The sequence below is a fragment of the Myodes glareolus genome, chromosome 17, assembly GCF_982192425.1.
Source record: "Myodes glareolus chromosome 17, mMyoGla1.1, whole genome shotgun sequence".
Lineage (NCBI taxonomy): Eukaryota > Metazoa > Chordata > Mammalia > Rodentia > Cricetidae > Myodes > Myodes glareolus.
Genome location: NC_142042.1, coordinates 19,474,272 through 19,500,614, shown reverse-complemented (window position 1 = coordinate 19,500,614; position 26,343 = coordinate 19,474,272). Strand labels below are relative to the sequence as shown.

Sequence of the window (26,343 nt, the reverse complement as noted above, 5' to 3'; positions counted from 1 at the left end):
CAGACATCTAGTTTGACCAGCACCATTTTTGAAGATGCTTTTTTTCCCAATATGTTTTTTTGCCTTCAGTCATCAATTCCATTGGTCAACATGTCTGTGTCTGTGCTAATAAACTGTATTAGATTTATTATTACAGCTCTCTAGAATAATTTGAAAGTTGGGCCGCACAGTTCTTTTATTATTCAGGATTATTTTAGCTATCATACTTTTCTGTTCATTTACATATGAAGCTGAATATTGTCCTTTCAATTTCTGTGAAGAATTATGTTGGAATTTTGGTAGGGATTGCATTAAATCTGTAGATTGCTCTTGGTAGGTTGACCATTTCCACTATATTAATCCTACTGATCCATGAGCGTGGGAGATCTTTCTATCTTCTGTTAGCTTCTTCAATTTCTTTCTTCAGTGTCTTAAAATTTATATAACACAATTTGTCTTAGTTTGGGTTTTTGTTGCTGTGAAGAGACACCATGACCACAGCATCTCTTATAATGTGAAACATTTAACTGGGGCTGGTTTATACTTTCAGAAGTTTAGTCCGTTGTCATCATGATGGGAAGCATGACAGTATGCAGGCAGACATGGTGCTAGAAAAGGATCTGTGAGTTCTACATCTGACTCTGTAGGAAATAGAAAGAGACTATGAGCCACTGGCCTGGCTTGAGCATCTGAGACCTCAGAGAGCTGCATCTCATTGACCCACTTCCTCCAACAAGTCCATATCTATTCCAATAAGGCTATACCTACTAATAGTTTCACTCCCAATCCTCCTATGGAATAATTCAAACTTCCACATAAGTCTTTCTTTTGCTTGCTTAAGTTACCCAAGATACTTTGTTTTTAGATATTGTGAAAGGTACTGTTTCCCTAATTTATTTCTCAGTTGATTTGTCTTTTGTATATAAGAAGAATACTGATTTTTGTGTATAAATCTCATATCCCACTACTTTGCTGGAGTAAAGTTGCTGAATATTTTTTCCTCTGGTAGCTATGATTTCCCATGTAACTCTTAACACAAAACTTTCTTCCAAGTAACACATTTTTTTTTAAATTTTTTTTTTAATTTTTGGTGGCAGCCTTTCTTCATGGAGCCCTGGCTGGCCTGGAGCTAGCTAGATAATCTAGGTTTGCCTTGACTTCACAGTGATTCACTTGCATCTGCCTCCCAAATACTGGGATTTGTTTAATCTTGTAATTTGCTGAGTTTAACTAGGGTTGTCTATGTGGCTATGGGTTTAGACTTGAACATGGGCTTGTGATGCATTAGTGGTTGAGTGACTGAATTGATGTCTACCTCTCCTCAGTATCCATTTGTTAATAGTTCAGTAGTGAAGGGTGGGGTCCTATGAACCCTTTGTTTATCTGTAATTGACTATTGACAATCCTAGTCTTGTGTAAGACCACTGGAGGTAGACACAGCTGCTGTCATCTGTAATATTATGATTGAATTGGGTCTGTCATGCCAGGATGGTTGTATTTCACAATATTTCAGCAAGAATTTTTTTAGCTGTGGAAAACCATCTGAGAGATATATGAAAAGATATGAATTTAACTTTGTTTACTTATTTCTATCACCACCTGTACTGTATCAAGGTAATAAGGTATTTGCTGATGAATATTTATCTATCATCTAGCTATCTGTCTGTCTGTCTGTCTATCTGTCTGTCTGTTTATCTGTCTTTTATCTATCTATCTATCTATCTATCATCTATCTATCTATCATCAATCAATCAATCAATCAATCAATCAATCAATCTATCTATCTGTCTATCATCTATCTATCATCTATCTATCTATCTATCTATCATCTATCTATCATCAATCATCATCTATTTATCTTTCTGTCACTTTCTATCATCTATTTTATCTTGTCTTACAATAATAAGGAACTCTGTGATTAATAAGATTCATTTTTATTTATTCAAGTTTTCAAGTAAAAGTTTAGTTTTTCCCATTAAGCATTTGTGTTTGAAGTAAAATATTTCCTGTTGTCCATTTGTTTGGATATTGGTTAATGGAAGTTTGAGAAGACAGTGAAGTTTTTCTTGCTGTTGTTGCTTTGTGATGAACCCTGTGCCCATGATAACTAGGAGCTCCTCAACTCCACTCCAAGCCAGACACATTCTTAAGAGGAAAGGCTAGCTCTATACCTTGAAATGAAAGGACAATTGGAATAATTTTTCTTTCTTTTTATAGTCTTGTGAGAAATGAGGAATATTTTTTGGACTTTATCAGTAGAGGGCAGCAAGGTTTCAGGTAGTGTGCTTTCAGCACTAAATGAAGCTTTGCCCAGGACATTTTTTTTAATTTTCTTTTTTCTGGTGTTAGGAAGTCCCCCCCACCTCCCCCGCCGCTTTTCTCTTAATGACAGGCTTTGGTAATAGCCTATACGAATTATCCAGTCTTTTCTTAGATATTGTAGAAAGAAAATCCTTTCTTAATGTATTTCTTTCTTTCTGTAACTTAGGGAATACCAGGACCTGGAAAGTATGAAATTAAAAGTCAATTTGAGAAGACACAGCGTATTACAGCAAATGTAAATGAAACATCTTCCGTTTTCCTTTCTGAATCCGAGGTAATGGTGTACAGCCATTTTCATCTACAAATAGGCATGATGTGAGTCTGGTGATAAATTCAAAGGTGTCTAAGGAAATTATAAAAAGCAAAATGACATATAGCAAATTAGAAATGGGCATGGCTGGAGCAAAACCGCAAAGTTGTAGGTAGACTTTAGTGAAATGAGACTGAGTAGTAACAATAATACACAGATGAATATTTCAACTGGGAATATCTGTTAAATATTTCCTATTAATCAGATTTGAATATGTGAAGATTCAGTTCAAGTGATCAGAAATAGCAATTTTATTCTGAATCCTAATATGTATTTTGCCAGTTGCATGCATGGAGTATTAAGTGTAGCCCATGTGGAAATATGTGAATTTTGGAGACTGGTGTAAAGGTGTTCTGTCATACCTGCCATTGATCATACGTGTAACTGCCACAGGATCTTGACCAGTGATGCTGCAGTCAGAGCAACTGCTTCCCATCATTCAAGGAACATCCTAAGATGCTAAAAGGTGTTTATGTATTTCTAGAGCAAGAGACTTGAGAGACTGATAAACATTTATGATGTGGCAGCCTTCAGATGAGGTGGTCGTGAAACTTATCTGCTTGTACTATATGCAGCTCTGATTATTTTATTTAACCTGGGAAAGTTATTAACTTTCAGGTGACTATAGACAACCACTTTGCTTTCACTATATTTAAGATCTCCTCCCTGGAGACAGGTAGATAGATTAAAGATATATTTTATAGATATAATTAAGATTACATTTTAATGAGTTAGATGTTGTATTGAGGGACTGAAGAGGCTCAAGAGTGAATATTAGATTTTAGTCTTGAGCAACTTAATAGTACTTAAGGCACTGCACAGGAGGTCTATATAAAGGACAGTGTGTGTGTGTGTTTGTGTGTATGTGCGCGCGTGCGCATGCGTATGCCCTTGATTTTTAAAAATACAGTTTATATCTACCACTTTCTAGCTTTTATGCAACTTTCATTCATCTAATACATAAAGTTCTAATTTTATGTTATTTGTTGCCAATCATTTAAATTATATTTTATGAATGGAAAAGAAAAAAATAATTTTGTTCAAATGGATGATAGTAAAAGACAGAATAATGGCAGAAGACACAGAGGAGATAAAACCAAACATGGTTGCCTCATAGAGGTAGTATGTTTAGTTTTTTATGAAAAGATACATTAATTATAACAATAGAAAAAGAGACAATTCAACTAAGGAGGTAGACTTAGGGTCAGATTTTCTGCTTTATAGGAGTAAGTATGGCTATGTTTCTGGAAAATTTTAGACATATTTCAGGAAAAGTCTAGTATCTTACCAAAATGCAATGAATCTCCTCATGTTTTCACATAATACTTTACAAAATGCAATTTTTTTTGTAACCATGGTTGCAATTTCTGGATACACTTTAGAATTACTCATGATACTTAAAAATTGACACACCCAGGAGCTAACCTGTCCTTCTCCTGTTCCTCTTAGAGGCCCTTAGTTGGCCTTAATTATTATTATTATTATAGAATGCAGAAATTTGATACACTACAATTTTGTGTAAGAAAGAAGGGAAAAAGGAAAACGTGCACATGACTGCTTGGCTTTATAAACACACACAGGATGAGCCAGAGAGCAATGTCATAGGCTCTCTGGAAAGGATGGCAAGGAGCTGGGATGGCTCTCGGATGCTGCGGTGCCCTCATATCAACTTCCGAGAGCTTTAGTGGTTTCCAGACCTATGCAAGTTGGTTGATATTATGCTGGCACTGTGAAATTCACCACCCTATGGATGAATTTCCACCATGGAATAAGAAAATGTTATTCATTGGGAACTACTACCCACCCCACAGGCAAGATCACGTGGACATAGAGAGAAAATGAGAGGCAGCAATGACTACTTCTTTGAACCTTTTAATAAAATGTGGTTTGTCTTTTGGAAATATGGCAGTATTTCATTTATCCACAAGTGGTAAAAATCAATAGGAATAGAAAGAGTTAAAAAAATCTTTCTAAAATCAAAAGCAAATGGAAACACATGGACAATTATTTCATTTACCATAACATAGGGAGTTAAAGGTAGAAAATGCTCCAGGTAGCCAGTATTTGACTACGTCATTATTGGAAGGTAAATACAAGAAGATTTCTGGGGCTTACTGGCCAGCCAGTTTACCCAACAAGTGAGTTTCATGTTCATGAAAGACCCTGTCTCTAAGACTAAAGGTAAAGAAGCAGCTGAAGAAGACTTCTGACGTAACCTTAACTCCCCCATGCAGACATTTGTACACACACACACACACACACACACACCCTCACATATGTGCATACACAAATATATAACACAAATCACGTTAGATCATACAGTTTATTGGGTGAAGAATATTTAGAAGTGAAAATTGTCCATATCATGTCATCTGGAACTAGAATCTCATCTCAACACTTTCTTTCTAAAGGAAGTGAGACACATGCGTGCAGAACAGTATTAGTATGTCAGAGCCTTTACCAAAAGCCACATAAGTATATTTCATTTCAATGATCCAGAGATCTTAATTCATCTGTATTGTCTTTGCTGCACGGAGAAGTAGACTCTAGATGCGTCATCACCCAGAAGGCAGCTTTTAACTAATCAATTGTGGAATCTTCTGTTTTTTTTTTATTGGTTCGTTTTCCTAGAGATTTGCATCTATCAAATCAAGTACCCCAGCTCCTGGCACATATAATGAAACACGAACTGCTTTTAAGTGCTCAAAGAAAAGATCAGGACAGAATTCTCCATTTGGGCAAAGTGCTGCCCGCTTCACAGAGTACTACAAGGCACAGGAAATGCCAGGTTTGCTGTTACTCTTCCACTCTAACTGCATGCAACTTCTTGTCCTTCACAAGATGGATATGTAGATATGTAACATGAATAATTAAAAACCCAGAAGCGGATATTGGGGTTTAACCTGAAGGTCAGAAAAGCAAAGCAGCCAGCCACTGGCTCTTACCTCTACCTCAGACAGAAAATGAGTGATCCTGCCTCCAGGAATTCTCAGATTGAGTCCCAGCTTGAGCCCTGTCTCATCCTGTTTTATCTTCCTCTCTAGTGCTGGGATTAAAGGCATACACCACCACCGCCTGACCTGTGTAGCTAATTAGTGTGCCTGCTGGGATTAAAGGTGTGTGCATCTACTACCTGACCTGTATGGCTGACCAGTGTGGCTGCTTTGCACTGATCTTCAGGCAAGGTTTATTTATTAAAACACAAATAATATTCCACTATATTTCCCTTTTTTTTTGTCTAAAATAAAAAAGGCTGTAACTAACAAGAAAAACTATATATAATAAATACAATAACTATATACAATTTATACAGGTAATAAATACATTAGCAATGCCTAGTCCATTTGCATTTGACAAATTCAGAGCAAGTACTCCATTATCTATCCTACTTGGTGAGTTCGAGTGTTGTACATTATTCCCTTTCAATTCTAACTTGTATTAGCAATTCAAAATTATCTTTTAATGTCTCTCAAACCTTATATACTTATATTTCTTTAGTAAATTTCTTTTTTCTTTTTCAGTCTGTTAAACAAAGAAAACTGTAACTTTAACTATCAGTTTTCAACTCCCTCAGAGAACTGAGAAGGAAATAATATTAACTGAGTAAATGGGAAGTGTGAGCAAGTCACTTCCAAAAAATGTGAGAATGACAAAAATAGCTGACTGCTTGGACAGTCACACAAGTTTCCTCTGCCAATCTGGGGCATCCATCTTTGGCCTACAAGCATAGAATATCTGATATACTTTTCCATGAAGCAGGATTTTTGAAGGTCTGTCCCACCTTATCTTGAAAATATTTGGCTATCACCCACTTTTGTGTCCTGCCTATCTAATTTGGACAGCATACTGTCTACAGTCGAGGCAAGGACATTTTCTTGTCTGTCACAAAGAAAGTAAACTTCATGTGCAGTTTCTTTGATGCCCAATATCTTCTCTGAAGTTGAGTGGTGCTGCCAGGAGCAGACCTGTCTCATTCTCATAAAAAAAAAACTTTGTTATTAAAACATATTAAATGCCATATTCTATAGATCCCTGAAGTATTTGAAGATGAGCAGTCTATTTAAAATATATCTCTGTTTGATCTTGAAAACATACCTAATATGACTACAAGTTTGATTATAATATGTAACATGAGGGGCTGGCTTGTTGGGGTTTCTGTCCCGCCGGGTACCCCAACAAGCCAGCAAGTCCCAAAGAGAAAAATCATACATAGGACTCCATAAGGTTATAAACTGATTGGCCCATTGGGTCAGGCTTCTTATTAGTCCTTGTAACTTATATTAATCCATTATCATTATCTATGTTAGCCATAATGGCTCAGTACCTTTTCCAGCGGGGGCAGCTTACATGTTGCTTCTTCAGTGATCTGCGCAGGAGTGGCTGAGAGAGCTTCTGCTTCCAGAATACTCCCAGTCTCTTTGCTCCACCCCTACTTCCTGTCTGGCTTTCCCGCCTATACTGCCTGCCTGGCCAATCAGCATTTTATTAAAATATGATTGACAGAATACAGATAATTCTCCCGCACCATTTCCCTCTTTTTTTTTTTTTAAACAAAGGAAAATACCCATAATCCATTTGTTGGGAATGTGGGCGTAGTATTTCAGGCTACTTCCTGATGGTTGGGGGCGCTGATGATCTTATGGGGACCTAAAGAAAATTTAGAGTTATAATCAAGTCCTGACTGAAGTATCCTGGGAGTCTTGATCATCTCAGGCTGCAGTCTTGAATCAGTTCTGGATGTAGAACTCTGTCATCTGGGCCATCTGTTCCTGTCGATTTCTCAGGTGGCCTCCCTTGGTCAAAGATGATTTTTCTTAACTCTGAATAAATCCATAGCCTCTCATTTTCTGTGGAAACAAAAGCAGAATCTCTTCTCCAAAGTAACATACCTTTTGACTTCAGTTTTGAAGCCAGGGTATTTTCAAAATACCTATCTTGGGTTAGTTCAGCAGCATTTATAAACAAATGTCTTTTGGTGACTGTTGCTCCTTCCTCAGCATTCAAACAATTAAAAGAGAGCATAATAACACACAGTATCAAGATTCTCTGTGTATTTTCCATCTTTATGCGGCTTTATTTTACTTCTATTTCTTTTATTTTTACTTTTACTTTTTGAGACAGGCTCTCTGTATATCTTTGTCCTGGAATAACACTGTAGACCAGGCTGTCTTTGAACTCACAGAGATCCTCCTGTCTCTGCCTCCCCCAGTGCTGGGATTAAAGGTGTATGCTACCACACCTTGAACTCACAGAGATCTGTCTCTGCCTCCCAGGCATTGGGATTAAAGGCGTGTACTACCACACCTTGAGGTCACAGAGGTCAATCTACCTCTACCCCTTGAAGTCACAGAGGTCAATATGCCTCTGCCTCCCAGGCATTGGGATTAAAGGTGTGTATCACCACACCCAACTACTCTCTTTCTTTCCTTTTAACTTTAAGAACTTTAACTTTTAGCCTGCATATACACACTGTAAACCATTTAGAGGTTTTCTTCCTCTTTGAATCTCTCTTTACTGTATATTTTTCTTTTTCTGACCACATGAGCCTTTAATTTACAAAGCAATATGGAAAGCCGTGGCTTTGACAGCTAGATCCAGCTCATTCCTTAGCTTTCCAGACTCATAGCTGAGATACCAGCCACAGCTGTGTTCACTGTCACAACTCTATGGTGTTTCAAGGTCCTTGCCAGCAAGTTGCAGCATTCTGCTCACAGACCACACTCAGTCGGACTGCCTGCCTGCAAGAATCAGAGTTTGTCCTGGCAGGACAGCCCAGAAAGTCGGCATTTTAAAACAGCACAACTTTTTTCCTGCTACAGCTTAAAACCGAAAAGCATGCATTCAGCTTTTCGTCAACACCATTTAAGTGTTTTGTGGCAGGACCTCTTAAAAGAGCTGCAGGGTTTTGCAGCTAAAGCTGAGTCAGGAAACCTCTCTTAGATGAGAGCCTTGCTTGCCTCTAGCAAGCAAAGTAGACCCGAGAAATTGCTGCTACCAAGAAGACATGCTTTACTCTATTGTTTCCCAAGCTTTCTCAAGCTTTCTGTGGATTCAGTTATCCACGTCTGGGCACCATATGTAGTATGAGGGCTGGCTTGTTGGGGTTTCTGTCCCTCCCAGTACCCCAACAGCCGGCAAGCAACAAAGAAAATCACACACAAGACTCCATAAGGTTATAAACTGATTGGCTCATTAGGTCAGGCTTCTTGTTAACTCTTATAACTTATATTATCCCATTATTCTCATCTATGTTAGCCATAATGGCTCCGTACCTTTCTCTGCTGGCGAGTTACATGCTGCCTCTTCAGTGGTCTGTACAGGAATGGCTGAGAGAGCTTCTGCTTCCAGAATACTCCCAGTCTCTTTGCTCCACCCCTACTTCCTGTCTGGCTTTCCCGCCTATACTGCCTGCCTGGCCAATCAGCATTTTATTAAAATATGATTGACAGAATACAGATAATTCTCCCGCACCAATAATAGGTGATTAACTACTAACCAGCATTTCCTTATTATCCTAAACAGTTGGTAATAATAATTTTCAAGGCTTAAAAATTTGCATTACATTGTGAAATGAGTTGTATAGGTACAATACCTTGAACAAGAGTAGAAATGTATTTATAGTATATGCTAACAAAATTAATCTAAAATTTGTATCAATTTAAAAAATTTGTATATAATATACAAAATTCAAACCCAATGTAAAAGATTTAAAACTAGTACTTGCTTTTTAAATGTAGATTTAATAATCTATCTTTTTATCTTAGATCTATATTTTCCCATTTTTCTTTTCATAGCAGATTCAATAATTCACCCTTTCAACCTATCATATCTATATCCCCTTTTTCCTTTTCAAAATAAGAACCTTGAATCTAATTTCCTTTGTTTAGATTTTTTTCCTCACCATTACCAATAATAAATTGTAACCAATCTCCCTAAACAATGACAAATATCTACAAGTGATTGAATGACCAAAAACCACTCACCCCACCTACTGCTGTCTGGGGGACCAACCTCCAGCAGCACAGGGTTTGATAAGAATCATAGAGTTGGTGAGGCTAAACTTTTCTATCTGAGAGGGGTTAGGGTAAAAGTCACTCACAAACTCTCTTGATGTTTTCCTTCTTTATTCTTATTCTTCTTTATTCTCTCTCTTTATCTCATGTTGTTTTACAGTTTTCTACCCCAACACAATCTTCCAGGCAGTACAAAAGTCAAAACAGTTGCATTCCATTTTTCATGTGAATGCTTATAGGTCAAAACATGTTTTTCATTTTCCTCACATGATTAAACATTTTATGTATTACATACAGGTAAAAAGCAAGTTATGCCAAGAACCCACATACATTAATACCCAAGCAACTTGTTATAGATTAACCATGTGACAAGCAAGGTGTTTTTGTCAGGCCTTTACTGGCAGGCTGCATTTTGCAGTTACAAAGATATTACTTATCTTGAAAGATAATCTTACAAGGAATCTTAGAGAAATCACAAACCTAAACTTTTATATGTGACAAAGAATCATTCAGCTCTACTTTAAATCTTTAGGGTATATATCCATTCATTAATAAATTTTTATATCAGGAGATTGAGGACAGAAATGGGCATAAGGAATTAATCATCACCTTTGGTCATCAATCATACCTAGCAAGGAGAGTACGTCAGCCAGTAATAATTAGGCTCCTTTGTTCTTGTTCCCTGACCTTAAAGAGTTCTACATTCAACTGTGTGCCTTCTAAACCTTTAGATTGTCTTCTTGGATTTTTTACCTCAGAGTTATTTAACAAAAGCATCTTAGCCTAACTTTGTTATTTTCAAAGCCTCGTTTTAGCTGTGGTGAACTCCAAGAGCTGTGAACATATCTCCCAACATTAAAGTTAAAGAATTTGAACTTGCTGGGCTGTTGAAACTCAAGTGTTAGCCATTGACTTGAGCTACAATCCATGCAGCTCCTTAGGTGAGAATCACAGACCTTGGCAATGAAACATATCCTTGTATTTATTTTTATTCATCGAAACTCTGTATAAACTATTCTTATTATTATCAAATTAGACAGTACAGCTTAGGGAGAGGTCATCTTCTTGACAATTCACAGGTAAAAATGCCCGATAGAACAGGATATTTCCAAGAGATAAACATGTTATATTACAGGCAGTGGAGATTTCTCCATGTCCACTTACACCATGCTATACCAGAGAAAGAGAGCCTCAGCAAACATGAAAGGCACAGCAGAAACAAAAGACATTCCGGGGCCTGTAATCCAGTGGCCTTGCCTGCATGAGATTGACCCATCAGAGGATTCCCTTCTGGTGAGCTGACATCTGAACTTCAATTGCAACTCACTGCTCCTCTGGCATGACCCATGACACCCACCTCTTGGGAATGTGGGCATCTTGTTCTTAAATTTTCTTCCTGCTGTCTGGAGGTGACTGCATCTTTAGAGGATCCTGGAAATAAAAAATTGGGTTAATTGTCAAGTTCTGGGAGAGGTAATGTATCATTTGCTGTCCGTTTTCTGCTTAATGAGCAAGTGCAGGGCTTGTCTCAAGTCCTGGTTTGAGTAGTCTGCTAGGCTGGACCATCTCAGCTAGCCACCTTGAAATTGGACTGAGCAGTTTGTAGTCCAAAGCCAATCTTTAGGTGGTGTTTGTCAACTTAGTGGTGTTATCACAGTCCTGGATAAACCGCTGTTGTGGGACTCCATCCTTCTTATGGAGATTTCAAAGGTTGTTGTTAGGTGTGCTCACGGTTCACTGCAGAAAACTGATAGAGAAATCATGTGCAGGAAGGTAGATGAAACCTTTTTCTGGAATTGATTAGTACTCTATATGACCATTATTATCATAACAAAAAGTTAAACTATATATATTAATCTTAAAAATCTTATACTCTAAGAAAATCAATTAAAGAGTCAATTTAAAACCAAAGGATTATGAAATTAGTTGCAATAAAGTCCTTAAATATTTATTTTTCTTTTGTCTCATATCAGGTGGCTTTTCTGACATGACAAATGGATTTTAGATTTTACTTTAATAAGCATGCTTGGGTTTAGAGAAGAAGAGAGCCATACTTCAACTTCAAATCCAGATCTTTAATGGGACTGGGAGTAGTAAAAGACTTTTATATGTCTGTAGAGCATAGCAGAAACAAACATTTGGCAAGATTTATGAAATTTTATCCTGTCAGAAATGTGATATACCAATAGGCTAATTTACTCTTTTTCTCGAGACATTTTTTTTCTAGATGATTTTTTCCTATTTCTTTAGATGTCTCTTTTGTCCAGGGGCCTTCAGATTCCTTAGCTGGATAACTTTATTCTCCTAAAAATATAGAAACAAAACCCTTCCCTAGCCCTAATTTTGGGAATATTCTCTTTTGGCAAGTTATATCTGATCAAATGAAAAGCATTTGTTAGTTTACTTTAGATTAAATGGCCTTGCTGTTTGAAATATATGCTGGACCATTGTCTGTCTTTATTTGTATAGGTATACCCATGATGGCCATAACTTTTGCCAAATATTTGCTTACTGAATTAGCCTTTAATAAACTCAAAACAGGTGCACATTGAAAACCTGAATAGGTATCAGTGCTGTGATCTACATATTTTAGTTTTCAAATTCTATAAAATGAAATGCATACATCTGCCAGATTTCAATCCTTTGAGTACCCTTTGTGCTACTCCTGCAGGTAGCAGTGTTTGGTTGTAGAAAGAGCAAGTAACATGTTTTTATAATTTTCTTGGCTCGTTGTCATGTAATGAAAAGGTCTTTTTTTTTTAAACCTTTGCTATTGACATGTTTTTTTTATGAAATTTTGAGACCTTCAGAACACTTTTAATCAATAATTGATAAATTTCTGCATTACCTAGATCCATATGGGATTAGATGGTGTTATGTATATAGGATAATTGTTATTCCTGATTGTATCTTATAAATTAATTAATAATAAAGTCAATTCTGTATCATCTGGTACAAATTCAGCGGTTTCAACATTTATAACAACTCTTTCTGCATATTGCAAATTGGCAACTATGTTGAGAGGTTCTTTAAAATCTCTCAGTACTATAAGTATAACATATAATTCAGAATTTTGGACCAAATCATAACGGCTTTGATCCACTTTAGTTAAATTTTCTGATTTTTAACCTTCCTTTCCTGATTTATTTGTATCTCTATAATGTTCCAGTTATTGGTGTGTCCCATACAATGTGAGGAAAGATCTAGTTAGTTTACTTTATAAGTTGGATTCTCTTACTTTTGGAATAGTTGTTGTTAATCTCTCCCAAAAAATTGCTAGAAACTCTTTCCCAGAGTTCACTTCCCCCCCATCATTTGTCAATTTCATCTTTATTAAAAGACATTATAATTTCTTCTGGGTCAATTCCTGTTAATTGACAAAGTCTCAATTTTCCTTCTAGAATTAACTCAGAGACATTTTCTACATAAGTTTTTAATTTTTACTCAGTTTATGTAGTAAAAAGATTCATTCTATATGATATATTTCCTCTGTATTAAAATTTTTGTAAGGAAGTGTTTGGAGGGTAATATGACCAGAATGCTGTTAAGATTTGGACCCACATGAGCCACACATGTGTTCTGTAATTTCAAAGTCAATTCTCTCTCAGCTTCAGATGATAATTTCCTGGGATTATTAAGTTCTTATAATCATAGAAGATTTTGTTTAAATTAATCAGGTCATCAGGTTTTATCCCAATAGTGCACCATAGATGGGAAATGTCCCCTAGCAATCTTTGAAAGTCATTAAGAGTCTGCAATTGATCTCTCCTAATTTGCACTTTTGCAGTCTAATTTTTTGTAAAACCTATTTTATAATTTAAATAATTAATAGACTCTCCTCTTTGTGTTTTTTAAGTAGCAATTTGTAATCCCTAACAAGGCAAAATATTCTTACCTTTTCAAATATATGTTCTAAAGTATTTAAATTTGAATCAGGTATTGGGAAATTACTTCTGTATCATTTCCAATGATTGACTTACAAAATATTGGTACAGGGTGGGTCTATTTAACATTTTCTGTGGGAGACCCTTCCATTGTTATCTCTTAGCAGGCTGAAAATTATTTTAAGTAGGCACTGTGAGGGTAAAATTTTTCCTTGTCCTTTTCTTATAAAGGTATAGTGAAGAAACAATTTTTTAAGTCAGTAAATACATTGGCCATCCTTTAGGCAATAGAGAAGGCAAAGGAATGCCAGGCTGTAAATAGCCCATTGGCTGAATCACCTTATTAACAACTCCGATTTCTGTTACTACCCTCCTTTTTCCAGATTTCTTTTTTTTTTAAATGTTGTTTATCTTTATATTTAAAAGAGAGCGCTCATATACAGTTAATGACATACAAAAGCTAATATGACAAATGCAACCCTTGGCTTTACTACTTTATTTTATGTTCTAAATAAAACTACACAATGTCATATATAGTTAATATTTTGGGGGGTCTTCCACTTAAATAACATTTAAAATACACAATATCTGATTTAATTTTCTTTCTTATATCAATTGACATCTTCATGAAATATGATTTTCTTTTTCTTTTTCTTTTTTTTTATTAAAAATTTCCACCTCCTCTCCTCCTCCCATTCCCCTCCCCCTCCTTCTCCAGGTCAAAGAGTAGTCAGGATTCCCTACCCTATGGGAAGTCCAAGGTCCTCCCTGCTCCCCCACACAGGTCCAGGAAGGTGAGCATCCAAACAGACAAGGCTCCCTCAAAGCCAGTCCATGCAGTAGAATCAAAGCCCAGGGCCATTGTCCTTGGTCCAGATTTCTTTATAACAGCAGGAGAATTCCAAGGGCTAGTTGATTCTTTAATATGCTAAACATTTAGTTGCTGTTCTAAAGCCTGCAGTTTCTCTGTTGTTAACCCATTGCAACCCATACAGATTTGTCTGCCAGCCCTTTCAAAAGTAGGACTGTTGTGTTTAAAATATCAGCAACTGTCATGCCCTGTTCTTGTACAACCTGAATGGTTGGTGACTGTTCTTTATAAAACCTTCTAATATTTTCCCCAGAAACATATGTTAATTTGTTTTATATTTGGGGAATGTTAATCTGAGTATTTCAGTGTTGTACCAAATCACATCTCCACAAACTCATTGTTATGTTAGCCACATATGATTTTTAATATTTTTCTCTGTCCTTTTGGCCCTATACATTTAACACATCTCATACTCTGCTTTGCCTGAGATAAATAAAGTTCTGATCCCCAAAACTAAACATTTATGTCCTAAAGAGGCAAATTTGGATGCCAAGATTCTGATGAAATTATTTTTACATCCACACCTGTGTCTACCAGACTTTCAGTGACTACATCATTTATTCATATTTTTAATTTTTTTCATTTATAGACGTTTGCCAAAATGCTCTCTTTATAGTTTATCCTGTATTTTTTGTTTTCTCTTTCTGTAGCTGTTCTGTTATCTAGAGCAGTATGGTTTCTTACTTAGGTTTTTAATTGCTCTGGAAATGCACTTCTTCTATGATGACAGGAACCGACTGAATCTGAATTGGTCTAGGGGCTGAATTTGGCATAAAGGCCTGCATGAGACCCCTCACAGAGTTTCTCAATGGTAGAGGATTACCTTGAATATTCCTTGTTGAAGTACATTCATTAGTATAATGCCCTCATTTGCACACCTTCCACATAATCCAGAAGGGAGGAGTATTCTTAGAAAAAAATATTGTTTCTAGGAAGGTATTGCCTACAATCCCTTTTACACTGACCTTGTTTCCTGCAATTATAGCACTTGACATTGTGATTTTTTTCCTCAAATCTCTGAAAATCACTTCTTAAATCTATCATTGGCACAGGAGTTCAGTTAGTTGTAACAGAGCCTCTCCCATTTGGCAATTTCTGTAATGTTAGTGGATATATTAAAGTTGATTATTTATAAACTTTAGATTGTTCCTCTCTATTCTTATAATGCAATACTAAAATTGGTTCTCCATTTAATTCCTCTGTTTGGATTTGAATATCTCCATTTTATAAGGTTTTTCTAAGGCCTGTATCTTAGCACTAAAAGATTAGCCAACTTTTTTTTAGTGATAAAACAAAAATGATAATGCTGATAATGTTTACAATTGACATTTTATAAATCCCAACTAAATTACATATACTCTCATTTAATTGTTTTCATTTCAAACTGTCTAGCATATTGTCATACAGAGGCCCAAAACTTTGTAATGGGTTTTCACATTTTTTGTAATGTGGGAAAAGCTCTATTTTAACTAATTCCTCATTTAAAAATTTTCAATTTTCTTACCAAATCTGACACTGATATTGATGAAGATGTAAGACTTATTGCTACTGTGCAGAACAGTAAATGCCTGACTGGATTTTACTGCAGTACTTAGTTTGGCAACAGCCCAAGAAGAGGGTTCAGGATGAGCCCGCCAGGAGAGGAAAAAGAAAAACCTATCAGGTAGGGCAGTGACTTCTGGGGGCATGTAGCTCTAGCCTATGTGGTGGATGTAAAGCCACAGGCAAACGGCTTTTTCATTAATTTGTGCCACAAATGTTGTTCACCAAATGTAGCATAAATAATAAAACCCAAGAGATAAATATTGGGATTCAACCTGAAGATCAGAAAAGCAAAGCAGCCAGTTACTGGCTCTTACCTCTACCTCAGACTGAAAATGGACAATCCTACCTCCATGAATCCTCAGATTAGGATTTAGCTCATGACCTGTCTCCTCCTGTTTTATATTCTTCTCTAGTACTGGGATTAAAGGCATGTATTACCATCACCTGGCCTCTATGGTTAACTAGTGTAGGTGCTGGAATTAAAGGTTTGTAAAACCACTGCTTGGCCTGTGTGGATGACTAGCATGGCTACTTTGCCCTGATCTTCAGACAAGATTCTTTTTTTTATTAAAACACAAATAATATATCATGATATGAATTCATGAGAGAATTCAATTTATTAAAGTTCTATGTTTGGTGGTATTAAAGTAATAAATCTGACTATTGACTATGTGGTAAGCAGACGAATCAGTGAAGTTTTAGTGAGGTCAAGTAACAGAGTCAATTCAATAGAACATGCATAACTTGAAGTACTCATTCAAGTATGTCATTATTTCTCTGATGGGTATCTACTCACCCAAACAGACTTTTCTTGAAGAAAAATCGAACTATTCAGAGGGATGATGGAAGATTCTGTCCTACCCAGTCCTGCAGACATTCAGCCCCCCCAAAACACACAGAGGTCTACATTTATTATAAACTGGCTGACCTAATAGCTCAAGCTTTCTCATTATCTAATTTTTACATCTTACATCAATCCATAATTCTTGTCTGTGTTAGTCATGTGGTTTGGTACCTTAGCTCAGTAAGGCATTCTCATCCTGCTTCCTCTGTGTCTGGGTGATGACTACAGACTAAGCCTTTCCTCTTCCCAGAAATCTCCTATTGTGGTCATCCCACCTCTACTTCCTGCCTGTCTACTGGCCAATCAGCTTTTCATTAAACCAATACAAGTGACAAATCTTTACAGGGTACAAGATCTTTGTCCAACAGCAATTCAGAGGATACTTAAAATATTTATTCCAAGTATCTGACTATCTTAACCAAGAACTTTCAACATTATAGAAAGTTGTTTATTTTCTTTTGTGTGAAAAGTATGTGAAACTTTATTCATTCAGACTACCACTATAGAAATACTCTGAGTTATACCTTTTACTGTAAAGAAAGAGTGAAAAATTAGAATGTGTGTGGTGACAGGAAAATTAGACTATAGATGATTCTTTTGCATGTTAAATACATCTTACATCACCCTTCTAACATTGTTTAGCTTTGTGATATATTCATGTATTCTCTATTGAGGTTTAGTTTACATATAATAAAAAGAATTTTAAATGCATAGATACATGATCTGATAAATGTATTAGCTGTCATTCAAAGAGGCTCATATGCTATATTAAGCAAAACAGTACTTATAATTGATAATGAGTAGCACAGATTTTAGTTGTCTTAGGTTTCTTATCAGGTTGATATAACCCTAGCTGCGGAGAGGCATCTCATCTCACTAATTGCCTTCACCAGATTAGCCTGGGAGCATGGCTATGGGACATTTTCCTTGATTGCTACTTGATGTAGGTGGGCCCAACACACTGTGGGTGGTATCATTCCTGGATATATTGGCCTGTGTTATATAAGATATGTAGCTGAGCAAGCCAGGGTAGGCAAGTCACTAAGCAGTGTTCTTTTATGGTCTCCACTTCAGTTTCTGCACCCAGGTTACTGTCTTGAGTTCCTACAGTAAAACTAGAACAGAAAACTGGTGCTGATATCTTGATGGTGTTGCTCTGATGGACCAGACTGTGTTTCTTAGGAGGTTTTTGTAGCTCAGGGAAAGACAAAGCTGTTGAATGCTCAGAAGTTATGAAAGCATAGAAGACAAGATGTTCACTGAGATGTGGAGGTTGTAGACCTGGCTTGTGAAGTTTCAGAGAGAAGAAACAACTATTGGGACTGTTTGCCTGAAATTTTGGATTAAGAATCTGGGGAAGTAAGTGGGTGGTGGTGGCGCACGCCTTTAATCCCAGCACTTGGGAGGCAGAGGCAGGCGGATCTCTGTGAGCTCGAAGGCAGCCTGGGCTACAGGAGCTAGTTCCAGGACAGGTTCCAAAGCTACAGTGAAACCCTGTCTCGAAAAACAACAACAACAGCAAGACAAAACAAAACAAGAATCCGTGGAAATAAAATGTTTGCTTTACTGGGGGTTTAAGTCTGGGTCTCAGGTTGGTAGCTAAACTTGCTTATGGGTAGTGAGTCTCCTATATGGTACTGATTTTGAAGGCATAAAGGGATTATAGAGAATAGATTCCGCTTGTCACCATGTGGGAAGGTTGGAATCCCTGTAGAGAAGCCAGGGGGTCATTGACACAGGTGTAGCCTCGGTTGTAGTGGAGGCCCCACCCAGGCTTGAAACTGTTGAGAAGTTGTGGTTGGCACCTTGAAGGAGGGTTTGAGTCCACAGAGAGAGCCCAGGATGGGCAGCCTCTGTTGCAGCGAATATCTTAGCATATTGAGATGCCAAGAGTGTGGGGTGACCACCAAACTCAGTGGAAGGTGTGCAGTTGAACCAGCATAAATCTTCAAGACAAGCTGTGTACAGAGAGTAGCAGGGCAGGAGAGGTGGAGCAGCCCAAACTCTTTGGATCCCAGACTGTAAATCTCAGATGACAGACACTGAGCTGTATGCATTGGTTTCAGTCTGATTGTTCCTGTGCCCTGGTTGCTTTTGGTCAATGTTTTTTATTACTGCAACAGAAACCAAACTAGCACACTAGTGAAGATTAGAGTATGTTGCACTAGGTATGGATTTAAGGAATCTTACTAAAGGCAAGAGGAGGATGTTTAGGTAACTTATCCTGTGAAAAATTATTTTGGAAGCAATAGTTTGCTTTGGTAGCTCTGCTTGGATGTCTTATAGGTTCAGGATCTTGTCACCAGGGATGAAGGTAGTTAGTACTGTTCCCAGGATGTTCCTTCTCAGCACATTGATTTCTTTTGTCAGTGATGTCTTTGAGTGGTCCCTGCAGCTCAGGTCCCTGCAGCTCAGTGTAGTGCGTGGCTTTCAAATGGTATCAGGCTGCCAGCTTTCTTTCCCAAGGACAACCACTGCTTTCATCACGGTTTGGAACAATCCCACCACTCTTTAAAGTTTCTCACAAGCACCCTTGACAGTAATGTCCACTCCCACGACTGTCCCAGGCAACTGTTCTGAACTTGTGTTTTCTAAATTTTTGCATAAGTATGATCATTTAGACTTTTGTCACTGCTTTTTTGCATATTTCTGACATTCATTCATATTTACTCATTAATATGAATAATAATATTTTGATATATCTTGAAAAAGTATCTATACCATTTTACTTTGGCCAGAAATATATGAATCTCTCTTTAAAATATTTATCTAATGTTATTGAGTTCAAAGAAGTTCTTAAAAGTGTACTTATTCTTATATATATATAATGTTCTTCATAATTTTAGGCCCTGGATCTTATGATATTCCAAGTAACACTGTAATTGTCAAGGTTAAAAACACCTGCTTGAAGAAACCACAGAAAACTGCATTTGGTTCTTCTGTCCCTCGAACGTTGATCTCAGATCAGAAAGAAGTTTCCAGTGGTCCAGCACCTTGTGATTATCAGATGGTATGTTAATGGCAAAATGTTACTTTTGTGATTCATTTTTATTTATTTATTTAATGTTTTATTTAAACGTTTTTTTCATTTTAAATACCAACCACAATTCTCCCACCCTCCTTTCTTTTGCTCCCTCCTCACTTGCTCCCCACCCAGTCCCTCATCCACTTCTCAGAAAGGGTGAGGCCTCTTATGGGGAGTCAACAAAGTCTAGCATATGGAGTTAAGACAGCACCAAGCCCCTTCCCCTTGATTCGAGGCTGAGCAAGGTATTCCTCCATAGGGAATGGTCTCCAAAAAGCTAGCTCATATGCTGTGGACAAATCCTGGTCCCACTGCCAGTGGCCACACAGACTGCCCAAACCACAGAACTGTCACCCACATTCAGAAAGCCTAGTTTGGTCCTATACAGGTTCCCCAGCTGTCAGTCTAGAGTTAGTGAGCTCCCACTAGCTTGGGTCAGCCACCTTTGTAGGTTTCCCCATCATGATCTTGTTCCCTTGCTCATATAATCCCTCCTCTCTCTCTTCAACTGGACTCTCTGCCCTGGAGAGCTTAGCTGTGGATCTCTGCATCTGCTTCCATCAGTTACGGGATTAAGGTTCTATGCTGAAAATTAGGTTGGTCTTCAATCTGACTGATTACAGGGGAAGGCCAGTTCAGCCACCCTCTCCACTATTACTAGGTGTCTTAGCTGGGGTCATCTTTGTAGATTCCTGGGAATTTCCCTATCACCAGATTTCTCTCTAACACCGTAATGACTCCCTCTATCAAGATAATCTCTTTCCTTGCCTCCCTCTCCATCCCTCCTTCAACTCAACCATCCCATTTCCTCATGCTCTACTTCCTCTTCCCCTCCCCCCCTCTTTTCTTCCTCCCACTGTTTCAATTTGCTCAGGAGATCTTATCTGTTTTCTTTTCCCAGTCTCTGTTAGGGTCTTCCTTGTTACCTAACTTCTCAGGGGTTGTTGATTGTAGCTTCGTTGTCCTTTTCTGTACATCTAATTATCCACTTATGTACGAGTACATACTGTGTTTGTCTTTCTGGGTCTGGTTTACCTCACTCAGGATAAGTTTTTCTAGTTCTATCCATTTGCATGCAAATTTAAAGATGAATTTTTTTAACCACTGAGTAATATTACATTGTGTAAATTATACCACAGCTTCTTTATCCATTCTTTGAGTGAGGAGCATCTAGGTTGTTTCCAGGTTCTGGCTATTACTAACAATGCTGCTATGAACATAGTTGAGCAAATGTCCTTGTGGTGTGAGTGTGCATTCATTGAGTATGTGCCTGAGTGGTATTTCTGGGTCTTAAGGTAGAATAATTCCCAGTTTTCTGAGAAACTGCCTTACTGATTTCCAAAGTGGCTGTAGAAGTTTGCACTCCCACCAGCAGTGGAGGAGTGTTCTGCTTACTCCGCATCCTCTCTAGCATAAGCTGTCATCAGTCTTTTTGATCTTAGTCATTCTTACAGGTGTTAAGATGGTATTTTAGAGTCAGTTTGATTTCCATTCATCTGATTTATTCATTCATCTGATGGCTAAGGATGTTAAGCAATTCCTTTAATGTCATTCGGCCATTTGAATTTCTCCTATTGAGAATTCTGTTTAGATCTGTACCCCATTTTTAAACTGGATTATTTGATATTTTGATGTCTTGATTTTTGAGTTCTTTATATATTTTGGAAATCAATCCTCTGTCAGATATGGGATTGGTGAAGATCTTTTTTCATTCTGTAGGCTGTTGTTTTATCTTATTCTGTCCTTTGCCTTACAGAAGCTTCTCAGTTTTAGGAGGTCCCATTTATTAATTGTTGCTCTCAGTGTCCATACTATGGGTGTTATATTTAGAAAGTGATTTTTTTGTGCCAATGCATTCAAGGCTACTTCTCAATTTCTCTTCTATCAGGTTCAGTGTAACTGGATTTATTTTGAGGTCTTTGATCTCATTGGGCTTGAGTTTTGTGCATGGCGATAGCTATGGATCTATTTGCAGTCTTTTACATGTTGACATCCAGTTATGCCAGCACGACTTGTTGAAGATGTTTTCTTTTTTCCATTGTATGAGTTTGGCTTCTTTGTCAAAAATCAGGTGTACATAGGTGTGTGGATTAGTATCAGGGTCTTCACTTTGATTCCACTGATCCACACACATGTGTTTTTATGCCAATACCATGCTATTTTTATTATTTGAGTCGTAATATTCCCTTATTCTCTGTTCAGTTTCTGTCTGGAAGAACTGTTCATTGGTTGTAGTGGGCTGTTGCAATTCTCCACTCTTTACTAAAACCCTTTACTCTGAGGTAATATCTGTCTTTGAAGTTGAGGTATGTTTCTTGTGTGCAACAGAAGGATAGATCTTGTTTTCATATCCATTCTGTTAGCCTGAATCTTTTTAGGCAAGTTGAGTACATTGATATTAAGGGGTATTAATGACCAGTGATTGTTAATTCCTGTTATTTTCTGATTTTGTTGTTGTTGGTGGTAGTGTGTTTGTGTCCCTTCTTTGGGATATTCTGGTGTTAGATTACCTATGGCCTGTGATTTTGTGGGTGTAGCTAGCTAACTTCCTTGGGCTGGAGTTTTCCTTCTAGTACTTACTCTAGGCTTGGATTTGTGGTTAGTTTGTTGCTTAAATGTGGTTTTATCATGGAATATTTTGTTTTTTCCATCTATGGTGATTGAAAACTTCACTGGTTATAGTCATCGGGGCTGGCATCCTTGGTCTCTTAGTGCTTGCAAATTGTCCAGAACCTTCTGGCTTTTCAGAGTCTTCACTGAGGTGTTGGGTGTAATTCTGATCCGTCTGCCTTTATTTGCTGCTTGGCAAGTTACTTTTGCAGCTCTTAATATTCTTTCTTCATTCTGTATGTTTAGTGTTTTGATTATTACGTGGCAAGGGGAATTATTTTTTTTTTTGGTTCAGTCTATTTGGTTTTCTGTAAGCTTCTTGTAACTTCTTAGGTTTGTCCTTCGTTGGGTTGGGAAAGTTTTCCTGTATGATTTTTTGAATATATTTTCTGTGCCTTTGAGCTAGAGTTCTTATCCATCTGTCCTTATTATTCTTAGGTTTAGTCTTTTCATGGTGTCCCAGATTTCCAGGATGTTTTCTGTTAAGAATTTGTTGGATTTGACATTTTATTTGATCGATGAATCTATTTTCTCTATTGTATCTTGATGCCTGAAATTCTCCCGCCATCTCTTGTATTCTGTTGGTTTTGCTTGCATCTGTGGTTCCTGCTTGTTTACACAGATTTTCCATTTCCAGAATTCTTTTGGTTTGTGTTTTTTTTATTGTCTACATTTCAATTTTCAAGTCTTGAACTGTTTCATTCACCTGTGTGATTGTCCCCACCTCCCCCCGGCTTTCCTGGGTTTCTTTAAGGGATTTTCTGATTTCTTTCAATTTTTGTTTATCTTTTCTTCAATTTCTTTAATTTTAATTTTTTAAAATTTTTTTTCAAAGAGGAGTTTTTCATTTCCTCTTTACGGGCCTCTATCATCTTCATAAAGCTATTTTTAAGGTTTTCTTCTTTTGTTTCATCTGTGTTGGGAAGTTCAGGTCTTGCTGTTGTATAACCACTAGGTTCTGCTGGTGCCATATTTTTTTATGTTGTAAATGCATTTTCACGCTGCCTTCTACCCACCTGGGTTTGGTATAGGTGTTGATTCTTCCTCCAGTTGGTGCAGGTGTTGTCTGTACCTCAGGGGTCTGCTTTCCCTCCAGTCAGTGCAGGTGGAGCCTGTGCCTCCAGGCGACCTCTGATGCCACTGGGGCTGGTGGGGAAGGGGTCTCGCCACCGTCATCCCCAACCATATCAGAGGTACCTGGAGGCACAACCCCCACCTGCACTGATTGGAGCAAGAGCCTCAAGAGCCAGTCAGCAGGCAAGACTACTGTGACCAGACCTCTGATACACCTGGAGATGGTGGTAGAGGGGCCTGGCCACAGGTGATTTGCTTGCTGACTGGCTGCTGGGTTTTGGATGGGGTCCATTATTCTTTATATATAATATATTTATATATGATACTAAGCTGTTAGAACTCTCTAAACTTTCATGTTGGAATATAATTGCTAGGAAAGTGTGGTGAGCTATTCTTATTACTATGTTCCATATGTTTTGAAATGTTGAAGTCTGATCACATTAATCAGTAGATGAATGACAGCAACAAAATTAACTTACAAACTGAAGTCCTAGAGATTACAAATATCACATCTGAAAAACACCTGCGGTAAAGATATATATTCAGGAAAAGGTAATCAGGAAGGTGGGGTGCTTAGGTTCAGACTAAGAAATGGAGATGTTTAGTACATGTTTTTAAGGGTTATGTAGAGCTAAACAGACAGTTAGTTTAAAAATAGTAAGTTTTCAAATGGGAAGAAGGCGCTGTGTGGGTAAGGCCAGCCGTGCGGGCAGGAGATGAGAATGGGAGCTTGAGATTGTGATTCAGTGGGGTATTAGGTGAGCTTTGGATTAGGACAGCTTTATGGAATATAACATACTTTTATAATGTATAAAATATGATATATAATTATTTAATATCCATAGATTATATATAAGTATGTACATATAATTATAGATAATATAATCTATAATTTTTTATTAGTGTATATTCACTATAATTGGTGCTGAGTTACATGAGGGCATTTTAAAGATTATGTGCGTGTGTGTTCACATGCCATGGCATGTCTGTGTGGGCCACAGTGTTACTTTCAGGAGTCAGCTTCCTACCTTCTCCATGTAGGTTCTGGAAATGAACTTGAGTTTCAGCCTTGGGAGTCAGTGCCTTTCCCCATGTAACCATTTCTTTGGTCACAAAATGACATTCTAGCACATGTATTTAATGTTAGAATATGGTTCTAAGATGAGACAACAGCACTAACAGTGCAAACAGACTTGAATATAATATGCTTAAGGATTTCAAGACTCAGTGATACCATTCCTGGGCATATACCCAAAAGATGCTCTATCATACCACGAAGACACTTGCTCAACAATGTTTATGGCAACTTTATTTATAATAGCTAGAACATGGAAATAACCTAGATGCCTCTCATCTGAAGAATGAATAAAGAAAATATTGTACATTTACATAATAGAGTATTACTCAACTATTAAAAACAATGGCATTAGGAAAGTTAAAGGCAAATGGATGGAACTAGAAAAAGAAATCATCCTAAGTGAGGTAACCCAGACCTAGAAAGACAAACATGGTATGTACTCACTCGTAAGTGAACATTAGCTTTAAAGTAAAGGATAACCATACTACAATCCACAACTCCAGAGAGACTAGGTAACAAGGAGGGCCAAGGGGTAATGGATCTCCCTGGAAAGGGGAAATACAGTCTTTGTTTGACTTATAGTCTGTCCTGCCTATGGGCTGTGCTGTGGTAAGGGTGGCACAGAGATTGTGGGAGTGGCCAGCCAATGACTGGTCCAGCCTGTGACCTATGCCACATGAGGGAACCCACCTGTCACTGCCTGGAGTGCTAGGCCACAGAGGCTGGATAGCCCAGAGACCTAGGATAGACCCAAACATGATGGAAAAAAAGTCAATATAATGATACCTAACAATATTTTGGTATACTCATAAATTGGTGACTACCTCAATTGTCCTCAGAGAGCCTTCTTCCAGTAACTGATGGAAATAGATGTAAAGACCCATAGCCAAACATTAGGCTGAGCTCAGAGAATCCTGCTGAAGAGAGGAAGGAAAGATTGTAGGACCCAGAGGGTCCTACAGAAATAGCTAACGTGGGCTCAAAGTAGCTCATAGAGTCTGAACCAATAACCAGGGAACTTGCATGGGACCGTCCCGGCTTTCTACATATATGTGACAGTTGTGTAGCTTGGTCTACTTGTGGGTCTCCTAACAGTGGGATCAAGGGCTGTCCCTAAGGTGTTGGCTGGCTCTTAGGAACCTATTCCTCATACTGGGTGGCCTTGCCCAGCCTGAATACAGGGGGAGGAGCTTGGTCTTACTGCAGCCTGATATGCCAAGCTTTGTTGACACCCATGGGAGTCCTGCCCTTTTCTGAACAGAAATGGAGGAGTGGATTGGGGGTGGGTTGATGAGGGGAGTTGAGGGGAGGGAATGGGAAGAAAGGAGAGAGGGCAAACTGTGGTAGGGTTGTAAAATAAATAAGTTTAATTGAAAAATTTGGGAATTTTATGTGTTTAATCAAATGCTCTGAATGAATGGTACAGGAGCATTTTATTATACATAAAATATGTTATTAAGCATCAACTTTTTCAGTTCTCTATTATTTTTGAAGTTTATTTTTTTCAGATTTGTTTCTAAGCAAATATATGCCACATTTGTTTCTTATGTAACTATTTTATTGCTTCTGCACATTTTTTCTCAGGGATCTCTTTCCAATATGATTTTACATCAAACAACTTTTAAAGATATTATACCTTTGCCTCAACCAGAGGTCATGCTAACTGCCCATTATAAAAACTCAGGTTCCTTATACTCATGTTGTCTTCCATAAAAAAGCCATTGTTTGCAGGTGTCCATCGGTCCCATCGGTCTGGTCGCTAGCTTGGCCCTCCGACAGGGAGGACTG

General features: G+C 37.7%; 1 protein-coding gene across 1 annotated transcript in view; it reads left to right on the top strand.

Moving 5' to 3' along the window:
• The window catches only part of Stpg2 (sperm tail PG-rich repeat containing 2), a 427,622-nt gene that overhangs the window by 78,996 nt on the left and 322,283 nt on the right, over nt 1-26,343 (top strand). Inside the window, exons 7-9 of the mRNA XM_048456939.3 lie at nt 2,468-2,575; nt 5,243-5,399; nt 19,615-19,778. Coding sequence (XP_048312896.3) covers nt 2,468-2,575; nt 5,243-5,399; nt 19,615-19,778 — 429 coding nt within the window. The remainder of the gene's footprint in view (nt 1-2,467; nt 2,576-5,242; nt 5,400-19,614; nt 19,779-26,343) is intronic.